The 12781-nt window shown below is 36.9% G+C and overlaps 1 protein-coding gene across 1 annotated transcript; it reads left to right on the plus strand.

The window, feature by feature from the left end:
• Nucleotides 1-192: 192 nt before the first annotated feature.
• On the plus strand, nt 193-9508 carry commd5 (COMM domain containing 5). Its single transcript, XM_038306266.1, has 7 exons — nt 193-434; nt 609-769; nt 1531-1559; nt 5028-5078; nt 5164-5259; nt 5434-5509; nt 9047-9508. The coding sequence occupies exons 1-7, from the start codon at nt 314-316 to the stop codon at nt 9146-9148; spliced, it is 636 nt and encodes a 211-aa protein (XP_038162194.1). The 5' UTR covers nt 193-313; the 3' UTR covers nt 9149-9508.
• The last annotated feature ends 3273 nt before the right edge of the window (nt 9509-12781 follow it).

Below are 12781 nucleotides of genomic sequence, written 5' to 3' on the forward strand. Positions count from 1 at the left end.
TTTCCTCACTACTCACGGCCCAGGACATTTCTCCACAAGCAGAGCAGCTTCAAAACACGCGCCATGCACCAAACGACCAACGTTCCTCCCACGTCCTTCCTCGTCTCCTGCTGCTACCTTCTTCTTCTTCTGTCCTCCTGTCTCCAACTAAGCTGTTCTCGCGAGACTCTAGACAACGCGAAAAGAACTGCCATCCGTCACATGTCATGTGACCTAAAGTCGGAAGTTCTAACGTCAATGAAAACAAGCACTCTCTTCTCCTTCAATCTTGCCTCTTTTGTGCATTTTTTCTCCGATAGCGACTCATTTAGCCATGTCTTTAAGCAACGTAAAAGACACTAGCTTCTTGGGGGGCAGAATACCACCAGAAATAGAGTCGATGTCGAAAAATCTGAAGGATGTGGATCAAGAGTTGTTTAGAAAACTTCTCAAAGGTAAATACAATACAATTTAAAAAAAAAACTAACAATTTGTTTTATAAAAACGATCTTTGGGCAGCTTTTACGCAGCTATGTTAATATTTCTTGCAAGATAAACAAGTTCAAGTTTTGAGTTTGTAATTTCTATTTACAAAAGAAAAGATCAGCTTCGTGTTGTTCTCTGTGCAGCTGTGGTCAGTGCACTGGAGGGAAAAGACTGCAGGGAGATCATGAAGTCGATCGCTGAAAGCAGTGTCATCCCACAGGAGAGGCTCAGTCACATCATCGCTGGGATGCACAGGGTGCTTTCAGAGGCCATCCGCCTCCCAGCGTCCTCACTCAAACAGGAGGTGAGTGTTCCTCTGAGGCAGGCAGATGGAGCTGCTGTGCTTTCAATTTAGTCACAGAAAACAAGTTTATATCTGTTTTTTGGTGAGGATTCTTAGTCATCCAGGTCATAGTCACTCCAAAAACAGGTAAAAACATCCATTGGAAATTGTTTCCAAGTTTGAAGATGTTTTGCTTCCCATCCAGGAAGCTTTTTCAATTCAAAAATGGAAATTTTCTTTATTTGAAAAAGCTTCCTGGGTGAAAAAAAAAAAAAAAAAAAAAAATAAGTTGAAAGAGCTTCTTGGATGGAAAAAAAAAAAATCATTTTTTTAATGAAAAAGCTTCCTGGGGGGATTTTTTTTTTTTTTTTTTTTGAATTGGAAAAAGCTTAATGGATGGGAAAAAATTCAATTTTGGAATTGAAAAAGCTTCCTGGGTGGGACACATTGTTGCTTCTGGGAAGCATCAATGTGTCAATTGAGCGTATTAACCAGGAATCAAAATAAAAGCTAATTATCAGGTAAAATCCTGAAAAATATTTTAAACATTTTTGTTTGATTCAAAATGCATCACAACTAAGGACTCACATCTCATAATAAAAACACACATAAAGTATGTGCGTCTTTCAGCTTAATATTTGCCATACTTTGGCAATTATTAAAGCTTTGACACAAAAATGAGGATAGTCATGTAATGCATTTATTTTTTTATTTTAGAGCTTTAGAGCTTTCCAATGTTAAAAAACTGAACCTTATTGGTTTATTTTTTATTTTTTGTTTAGACCTTTAAGGAAGATCTGAGAGAGCTCAGGTAAGGATTATAATCTTGTTTTCAAGGGACATTGTGTTAGAATTACTGCCATCTAGTGGAGAAATCGGGTTACTTCACTTAAAGGAACAAATCACTGCCTCAAACATGTATTCCGGCAATAGTAGCTTCCATGTAGGCCTGGGTGATGAATTTGCATTGTCTAATTTCAAGTACATATAATCTAATTATCTGTAAAAAAAAATACTCATTCCATTGGCAAACTATTTCATTTACCTACTCAAATTAAGGGTAAAGACACTCAATTTAAGAAATGTTTACTTTTTTCTAGATAGATGATTTCTAGATATCCAGTGCAGTCAGAAGCATAAACAAAGACAGTGGCGGATGAGCCCAGAGAAGAAGCGTCTTGCGCAGCCGTAAACAAAATTATATCAGTTAATACTGTGGAGCCAAGCGAGAGTAGAGATGACGCGCATAGTTTGTGTTTATGCATTTAGCACACGCTTTTATCCAAAGTAGAGACAATGTTACAGTAATCATCAATATGACCTTTGTTAGAGTTTAGTGAGCTGCAGACCGCTGTTGAGGGATTGTGTGCGAGGTTAAACGATGCACGTTGTTCTCACTGCACTCTAATGTTATGCTTTCTATGGTTACAAGCAAAACTGTCTAATAGAAAAAGTTAGCTTTATGCTAATTTAGGCAGCACAGTTCACTTGCTTGAGGAGGAGAAACATGGCATTGTCAACGACCCTTTTGAAGTGTTTTTCCTTAATTAGCTTCTTAAGCCTGGAGAAGGGTTGTTTATACTTGTTATCTTTTTTTATGTTTCTGGTTTAGTTGTCTTTGTAAGTTCTCTTTTTCATTTTTTTGGGCAATGGTGAAACCATTTCTTCTTCTGGCTCTGCTGTGTATGCATGGTCCTGCATTGAGCGGCAGACTTTCAGTTTAAGGGGTAACATCTCCAAATGCTCTTTGTTAGGTTTAAACACCCAAACACTTATCAAAAAACCTGGGGGAAAAGGACAAGAGACATTAGATTATTTTTACTTGCGAGCAGAGCCGACAGAGATGTCCTCAGTTAAAATCTCCCACCACTCTGAAGCCCCTCTGCTGTCTTCCTCGCTCTTTATTGGAAATACAGAGTCCCTAGTTACAATGGATCACGCTGGAACGCTAAAGGAATGCGTGGGGAGTTAAGATGCAGCATGATATATTGATACACATACATTTCTGCATGCGGGCAGCAACCTTGAGTTATACACATGAAGAACATTCAGGTCCTGGTACCTGCAAAGGGTTACTTTCACAAGAGTCTACTAAAGGAAATACAAAGAAATACAAAGACAAACAAGGTTAATATACACTATATTGCCAAAAGTATTTGCTCACCCATCCAAATTATTGGAATCAGGTGTTCCAATCACTTCCATGGCCACAGGTGTATAAATTCAAGCACCTAGGCATGCAGACTGTTTTTACAAACATTTGTGAAAGAATGGGTCGCTCTCAGGAGCTCAGTGAATTCCAGCGTGGAACTGTGATAGGATGCCACCTGTGCAACAAATCCAGTCGTGAAATTTCCTCGCTCCTAAATATTCCACAGTCAACTGTCAGCTGTATTATAAGAAAATGGAAGTGTTTGGGAACGACAGCAACTCAGCCACGAAGTGGTAGGCCACGTAAACTGACGGAGCGGGGTCAGCGGATGCTGACGCGCATAGTGCGAAGAGGTCGCCAACTTTCTGCAGAGTCAATCACTACAGACCTCCAAACTTCATGTGGCCTTCAGATTAGCTCAAGAACAGTGCGCAGAGAGCTTCATGGAATGGGTTTCCATGGTCGAGCAGCTGCATCCAAGCCATACATCACCAAGTGCAATGCAAAGCGTCGGATGCGGTGGTGTAAAGCACGCCGCCACTGGACTCTAGAGCAGTGGAGACGCGTTCTCTGGAGTGACGAATCGCGCTTCTCCATCTGGCAATCTGATGGACGGGTCTGGGTTTGGCGGTTGCCAGGAGAACGGTACTTGTCTGACTGCATTGTGCCAAGTGTAAAGTTTGGTGGAGGGGGGATTATGGTGTGAGGTTGTTTTTCAGGAGCTGGGCTTGGCCCCTTAGTTCCAGTGAAAGGAACTCTGAATGCTTCAGCATACCAAGACATTTTGGACAATTCCATGCTCCCAACTTTGTGGGAACAGTTTGGAGCTGGCCCCTTCCTCTTCCAACATGACTGTGCACCAGTGCACAAAGCAAGGTCCATAAAGACATGGATGACAGAGTCTGGTGTGGATGAACTTGACTGGCCTGCACAGAGTCCTGACCTCAACCCGATAGAACACCTTTGGGATGAATTAGAGCGGAGACTGAGAGCCAGGCCTTCTCGTCCAACATCAGTGTGCGACCTCACAAATGCGCTTCTGGAAGAATGGTCAAAAATTCCCATAAACACACTCCTAAACCTTGTGGACAGCCTTCCCAGAAGAGTTGAAGCTGTTCTAGCTGCAAAGGGTGGACCGACGTCATATTGAACCCTATGGATTAGGAACGGGATGTCACTTAAGCTCATATGTGAGTCAAGGCAGGTGAGCAAATACTTTTGGCAATATAGTGTAGGATAAGATGAAATGAAATGGCTCCAACACCCTTCAGGCCTTAAATCAAGCGTATTTACCCTTCATTTTTGTAGGTTAATGGGATGATATGCCAATGGAATGAGTAGTTCTACTCTTAAAATAAGATAATTAGATAATATGCATTTGTAATAAGACAATGCATTTTTCTTATTTTAAATGTAAATTGTCTCGTTCCATTGGCAAAGTGTCTCTCTTACCTCCCCAATGCAGCGAAAAATGCACTTATTTTAAGAAAAAATTACTTATTTCGATTAAAATTTTTTTGCAGTGCAGCAAGGTGGGAAACACGTTATTATTCCGCATGTTGGTAGTATTTTATCTTGTGTACTTTCCAGACGTCAATGGGCGTCACAAACGGATAACCAGCCCTATGTATAAACTAATATAAAATTCTTCACATATGAAAATGCATCAGATTATTAGTGGAGGTAATAATACACCAATAATAACACGAATGTAAATGCACACTGGAAAAAAGGTAATTTCTTTCTTAAAATAAGTGATTTTTGTCTCGAATTGAGGAGGACAGTGAGACACTTTGCCAATGGAATAAGACAATTTACATTTAAAATAGGGGGGAAAAAAATAATTGCATTGTCTTATTTTAATTGCATTTTATATAATTATCTTATTTTAAGAGTAGAAATACTCATCCCATTGGCAGATCCTCTTATTTGCCTGATCAAATCAAAGGCAAATACACTCAATTTAAGAAATGTCGACTTATTTCTAGATGTTTTTTGCAGTGCAGTCATAGATTTCAGGTGGTAAAAAAAGAAAATTTTTTACACAATGTCCCTTTAAACATCAGTAAATAATTTTACAAACTGCATTGATTCCCTCACAAACTCTGAGAACTTGTTTTCATTTAGGATACCAGAGGACTTCATCACAGATTTCTCCAGTGTGGTTTTTGGAAATCGGTAAGTTAGATTTCTAAAATCTAAAACCGCTTAAGGTTCCTTCCAGTCTGTCAGAACACGGTTTTCTGTGCTGTGCTACATCCAGGCGTGCAGCTCTTGAAGCAGCTTCCTCACAGAGCGACCCTCACCTCCCTTCAATGGAGGAATTTAAATGGAGAGTGGATGTTTCTATTTCTACAAGGTAACCAACCCTCTCAGTCCGTAAGGGATGACATCTAGTAGCTTCTCACATAACTGATTTTTTAAAAATATATATATATATATTCCTAATCAGTGCAAGATATTTGTTATTTGCAGACATAATCAAAGTTACAAAGTGGTTTAATCAGGAAGCTGTGTCTCTGTGTTCACCCAGCTCACTGGCCAGAGCCCTGCAGCCGTCTGTTCTCATGCAGCTGAAGCTGTCAGATGGGAGTTTTCAGCGCTTTGAGGTACTGAATTAAATGATACTATTTCTATATCAAATTCACCACCAAAGTACCGTATTGGCGTATTTTTTTTGTTAAAATCGATGTGAAATTGTGGGGTTGTCTTATTATTAGTGTTGCACCGATACCAGTATGGGGCAGGGCCCCGATCCAGCACTAAAAGGCTGATATCGGTATCAGTGAGTACCAACAAATAGGGCACCGATACCATTTAGAGAGCCAAAAGTTTCTTCAACTATTGTCACCCATTCCAGGTAGGCGATAAAAAGTTCTACCGGATTCACTTTTTTATTAGTCTTTTTCCTGCTTCACAAAGGCAGGCAGCAGCTTGACAAAGCCATGATGGCAATTATTTTACATCCAGGTAGTATGCAGTTTTTCATATATACACACACATCAATTTCAAACAGATGGTATCGGCCAATACTGCACATCCAGGTATCGGGGCTTAAAAATGGCATCAGTGCAACACTACTCATAACCAATTATGCAGGCAAACAGTTGTCTGGGTCGCGACACGAATGCACCAGCAGAGGGCGGCAGTTTTATTTTGCAAAGCCAGTGACCTCACTATGGCCGGGGTCATCTTTCTATCACAACAGAGAAGAAGTGACAAAGATGCTAGAAATGGAGAGTTGCTGCCCAGAATGAAGTGAATCAAAATTCAGACAAGTTTTCACACATTTGAGGCGGAGTTATGATGGCAGTTTTAAAATAATGGTGGTCAAAGCAGCCGAGGCATCAAACAGCTGTCAGGCAGCAAAGAAATACAGAGTTACAGAGTGCAACGTTATAAGACGGTGCGTCCAAAAAGACCAGAAAAATGCGAACAGCAAAAGAAAAGATTTCAGAGCTGCAGGGTGAGAGTAGGAGTGACAGCGAGCGCAGCGAGGCATGTGAGTAAAAGCATGATGCAGGTTTTTGAGACATTCTGTGAGCAAAATTCAGATTGCATTCAAGTTAAAGGGTAGCAAGATTTAAATAAAATGGGTCATTACTGTGTTTTTTAAAAACTTTTTATTGTTTAATTGCACAAGTGTTTCAATGCAATAATATTCAAATGAAATTGTCAGCACTTCAAGATAAAATAGTTTATTAGAATATATATATATATATATATATATATATATATATATATCTCTTTGGTCTTTTTGTTTTGTTGCTAAAAACTGGTCCTGGAAAGAATGAGTCATCTTATAATCAGGGTCGTACTGTATTCGGCTCATTAAGGTATATCATGTTAGTTTTTGTTTCTTTATTCAAACAGACCAAAGCTGCAAAAATAGAACAGTATTTCTAAAGAAAAAGTATCTATGCAAGTGGGAGATAAAAACCAACAAGTAAAGCAACTTTCTAATTTTTTATATTTCCTTTTCATATTAAACTTTATTTTAACATTCCATTTTTTTACTTTTTTCGTAGCACTTACATATAGGCTTATATGTAAAGTAGTATACTAATACTATTTAATATTATAAATATATTTTTTAATGATTTTTGTCATTTTAACTCCTATCTGCATTATGCGGTTTAGAAGATCTTTTTTTTAGGACCACTCTCAACTAGCAATACAAACACACAATCTGATCGATTCAAAGGATCCAAAGCGGTTTGCACAGTTTGGTTCCGCTCCAAACACATCTTTAGCGATCTTTGTAGATCACCCGCAACACGTTTTTTTTACTGTATGTAGTAGAAAAAAGATTTAAAGCCTCAAAGAAAAAGGCAGAGTCCCAGTGTAATACTTCGCTTGAATCAGTGCCACATTTTCTCACTATTACTCTACTTTAGTATCTGAATGTATGGAGACTTACTTATTCAGTCGTGATGGTTTGGATGCTGCAGCGTAGCTTTTGACCAGGACTGGTATTTGGCCACAACCTAAGTTGTGGAAACCCATGAGCATAGCTGCCATTGAAGAAACCGAGGACCCGACCTCTATGTTTTTCTGCTGTGTAATTTTATGCAGGCAAAGACAAAATTACACAAAACTTTAAGGGGTATGAATGAATATAAAGTCTTTATGAGCAGTATTGGTTCTGCGGTACACTTTATTTAGCCCGTAAGTTAAAGTTAAACCTGGTTGTGGGCCAACAAACGTATGTCTGTCTGTGTCAGCTGATACATAGCTGGATAATAACCTAAGCAACATTTGCTCAGTGCAGCTTAATCATTCATCCATTCACTTCTTTTCTCTAAATTATTCTCCCTGTTCTGCTTCTTATAGAAAATGATAAAAAACACCTGCTGCATCTCTGGCATTGGTTTGTTTTATGGGTCCATATAAACTCATTAGCAGAAGTAAATGCTAAAAAATGCTAATGCTGTGTATATGGAGAGAAATTTGTCACAATATTGTTGAAACAAGAAACATAAAAAAGGAAATTTGAAGAAAGAAGGTTTCTGAAATAAAATGTTGATATTTATTTTATAATTTATAATGTGCATTTACATGCTCAATCTGTATTTTAACAGTTCTTACTATTTGTGCATATTTATTTTTCAATTTTATGTTCCATTTTTTTAGATCTTTTCAATGTTTATTTCTTCAATGTTTTTATTTTATTTTAAAACTTTTTTTTTTAAATCACACATTGTTTAAATGGGAAATGCTGTTCCACTTAGAAGAGTAGACAATTAAAACAGTAAAAAAAGGAAATAGAGGGAAATTTTTAAAGAAAAAAAAAAAATCAAAAAATAAATATTTAAACTTAAATCCTAAAAAAGGCAGAAATAATTGGAAATAAAAAAAAAAAAACTATAAAGATATTGGTTGAATTTTTGCAAATATTATACATTAGAAATTACTCTAAAAACTCTAAAAGAAGTTACATTCTTAAAAGCATTTTCTTTAACTTACCTTTCTCTAAATCAGGCATCCCCAAACTCGGTCCTCGAGGGCCGCTGTTCTGCAGGTTTTAGAGGTTTCCCTGCTTTAAAACAGCTGATTATAATGATTGCAGTAGAGCAAAAGCCTGTTAATTAGCTTTCAATTAAAATCAGCTGTGCTGGAGCAAGGAAACCTCTAAAACCTGCAGGACAGCAGCCCTCGAGGACCGAGTTTGGGGATGCCTGCTCTAAATAATTGAACAAATGTTACTCCCTATGTCAGATGCAAAAATTCCAGAAAGAGTTGTTGTAGTATTTGGTCTTAGTCAGCAGGGGGCGCCAGACTGTAGACTCTATATGAAAGCTTCTAACAGGGATGGAGGCATGGGGGGGAGCACTCCTGCTGCAGATGTGCTGTGCACCTCACCGCGGTTATAAAAGAAGATTAGATTACAGCTGAATTAGAAGATTTGAAGCAACAACATCCGACTTCCACGTTCAGTGGATTGATCTGTCAGCCGGAGTGACCTGAGAGCAGATTGGAAAGGAAAAACAAATACAAAAGCTTGTTTCTGTTCTCTGTTAGATAACTTTTTCTGCAGGAAAATGCACACATGAGAGGAAATACAGATAAAACACAACAGCTTAGCCTTTCCATGTTCACACTGACATGTTTCATGATTTGTTTTTCTTTTTTTCTCATATAACCAGGTTCCTGTGTCCAAATTCCAGGAGCTGCGTTACAACGTTGCTTTGATTTTAAAAGAAATGAACGATTTAGAAAAAAGGAGCATTCTGAAGATCCAGGACTGACAAACAAGCCGTTGCTGTTCTCAGATACTGAAGGAGGAGCAGGTGTCTTCACACGTCTTCAGTTTGGGCTCTGATTGTGTTGGCATCCAACATAATACAGCTTTTTTTGTTGTCTTGTATTTTAAGTAGCGAGCAATGCCTACAATGTTATTGGAAATGTTCCTTTTTTTTCAAGCAGTAACTTCTAATGGACATCCTGTATATTCTTAGAGATTTGTGCCAAAATCAAGACGCCAACCATGTTGTAGACCTATATCTATGCTGCCTGAGACTGAACATTTGTACCTGTTTGTATCGTTTAAAATAATAAACCTGAATAAGTTTGGGAGTATAGAATTATTCTCCAGACAAAAAAAAATGTATTTGCCCTTGTTTGGATCACTTTCAAAATTGCATATTTTTAAATTCCCTTCCATTTCTTTTCTGTATAAACATTAAAAAAATGTGCTGTTTCCCTAGTAACACACTAATAATAAAATAATTTATCAATTAAAACATTTAAATTCATTGTTTAAAATAACAAACCTGAATAAGTTGTGGAGTATAAAATTATACTCCAGACAAAAAATAATTGTTACCTCTGCAGGAATAGCAGAAGGCTGTAACACAGGGCTGGATTCAGTTGAGCCGGGGACCCGGGCTTCAGGTTTTTTTGGTGCCCTACCCATTCAGTTATTTCATGCATGTTAATAATAGTAATTTGTGTTTGATACACAGTAAAGAGGATAGCTACAAGTTTAACTCGCTGTGATTCAGTACTGATTGTCCACTAATGCTGATGCTAACTTTTAGGGTAGCATTACTTACCAGTCTAGAAGAAAGGTGTCTAACTCTGCACACCAAAATTTTTCAGATTTTATTTCCAAATGTAATTGTCTTCTATTCTTTTATTTCATTTTTTTTCCCCAGATTTTTGTCCAATTTCAAATTCATCACTTTCGGTTCTTTCAAGTTATTTTGTCAGATTTTATTTTGTATAATTCTTTGGGGAAACAGAATTTCATGATTTTTTTATTTTTATTTTTTTTTAGATCCTGTTTTACAGATTCCACCGTCTATATTTCTGGGTGGTCTTTCCGTGGACCAATAGAAATGAGTCTGCCCTGTGAGGACGTTGGCAAAAGCATTTCTATTGGTCCCACACACTTACCACTCAGAAGCATAAAGGGTGAAATCTGTAAATTAGTATTTGAAGAAAAAAAACAACACAATTTTTAAAATCAGCCCCCTCCCAAAAAAGTCAGAAAATAATTTTCAAAAAGTAAAATTAAAATAAAATCTAAAAAAAATGTTCCTTTTCATACATAAAATTAGGAAAATAAAATCTAATGTGGGATATATAATATAAATATAAATCTTTTGAATACACATAAATTGCTCAAAAACATTTTTTTTAATTAAAAAGTTTTTTTTCTGTTCCATTTTACACATTTTCCTATAATTTCCCTTGTACTTTGCTTTTATTGATATTGGTACAGATTTCTCTCCATAGAATCCTTATGAAAGACATATCTGTTTGAACGTTTGTAATGGTCACTGGCCGTCCCATCCTGGTATACAAAGTCCACCCAGTCTGTGGCAGCAGTTTACCCTGCGTACAACGTTTAGGTTAGGATCTCCTGTGTAAAGTGCATGATTGTGTGTGTGTGTGTGTGTATGTGTGGGTGGTTGCTTGCTTGCATAAGATTCTGCAGGCGTCCTCTTTGGAATATATGTCAATCTGTCTGTTTCTCCATGTGTGTCATGTTGTCTGTATATGATTCAACGGTTGTGTCTGTGTGTGGGATTGAGTTCACGGGCGAGACCAGCTGACCTATATTACCCGGAGTTACTGAGACGGGTGCTGGTGGAATGTAATCCACACACACACACACACCTGAACTCCCTTCAGCAAACAGGCTTTATTTGGGGACTGCTGTAAATACCGCTGATGGGTTAAAGAAGAAGCTAATTATATGGGCTATGACAGTCAGCCGCATCCAAAGGGAAATCCCATCAACTTGGCCATTTAACCCGTAACCCGTTTCTAATTCTGACACTACTACATGAGTTTAACATTTCAGTAATGTAATTAAAATAAAAACTTTGCAAGACTGACGCTGTAAAGCCTCAATTATCTGATCAGAGCTAAGATTGGTTTCTTTTTTGTCCTCGTAAGTGCTTTTCACCCCTTGGATGATTACCCTCATATCAGTTCCATTCTGAATACAGCAAACATGATTTATGCATAACACAAACAATTGTATTCATGTCTCTGAACTGAGGAAACAATAATATATGATTTTATATGGTTAGAGGTGTGAACTAAACACTATCCTCAAAAAAAAAAAAAATCTGAGATAGACTATGCACTGAAAAATAATAAATACAGACTTATTGATGTCTTTTAAAACTATAAGAATGGGGAACATCTGATCATAATTCTCAAAGTTATTTCTGATTTTGATCATATTTTGTCAGCTTCACTATGCAGTTAAGAAATGAAGATTGGGACAGATAGTAATGTGTATAATTTGAGTATAATTATAGAAAATGTAAAACTAAATTCTTTTACTATACCTAAGAAAAAAATATTCCAATAATAACTTCATGCAATCATGCAACTAATTAACTATTCACTTGAGCAAATACTGAAAAATACTGAAAATTCATGATTTGGTGGATCTGCAAACAGATTTTACACAAAGCAAAAAAGCAAACGTTTACCTGCAAACATTCGAAGACTGCTTAGTGAAAGGCAACCAGAATATAATATATGAGGTTTGTGCTGTTTTGAAAATAAAAAATTAAGTATAGAACATTAGTTGCGGTTTGTGTGCCATAGCATGTAAGATAAGAAATGTATTTAGTGTTACGCCTCCGTTACAGAGGGCAAATACAGGCAAATACCAGTTCTACAGGGGCACTGGCCCCTGTTGGCCCCCATTCTAAAGGGAATTTCAATATTTAGCTGAATTTGAAAACACTGAGTAACAGTAACTTAAATTATTGTATAAAAAGGTATAGCAGCTCAAAGGAAAGTGCAGCAAAAATAATTTCCTTTTCAATATTTTTCTAAATTTGAAGCATTTTAAAAATATAAACAGTAATTATTAATAAAAAAAATTGTAGATCAATTCCTAACTTTGTTTCTTTTTGCAAAGAACGACCAAACAGCTCCTGGAACTGTGTATTGAGTCAATTTTCCACAGATAAATCATTTTTTATACGCTAAGACGATGTTTAAAAAGCAGTGTTTGTTCAAAAATTGGTTTTTTGACTTAATTCATGGCATGTATGAGACATATGAATAAAGTCACACTTATTATAACAGGAATGTTCATAATAAAAATAATCTATTTTACTGATTGAAAGCAGAAACACCAAAGATCAATATTTTGGTATAAATTCAGGCATTGAGGGGTTTAAATAACACTCACAGGCACTTCCAGCAATTTCCTACAAGGATTGCTGCTGATAAATTTGGAATAAAACATTGAAGAAAAAGACTAAAGTAGAATTTTGGCAGTTTAACAATCAGACTTGTATTCATTTGTGGAGGAATATCAAGATAAAATAATTACGGCTGCAATAAAGGAGTCTTGTGCCAGAACCTCCTATAAAATTCCACAGGAAACTGTGCTTGTTAAGTAA

This window comes from Cyprinodon tularosa, unplaced genomic scaffold (assembly GCF_016077235.1).
Source record: "Cyprinodon tularosa strain WSP-4 unplaced genomic scaffold, ASM1607723v1 ctg578, whole genome shotgun sequence".
In the NCBI taxonomy this organism is placed as follows: domain Eukaryota; kingdom Metazoa; phylum Chordata; class Actinopteri; order Cyprinodontiformes; family Cyprinodontidae; genus Cyprinodon; species Cyprinodon tularosa.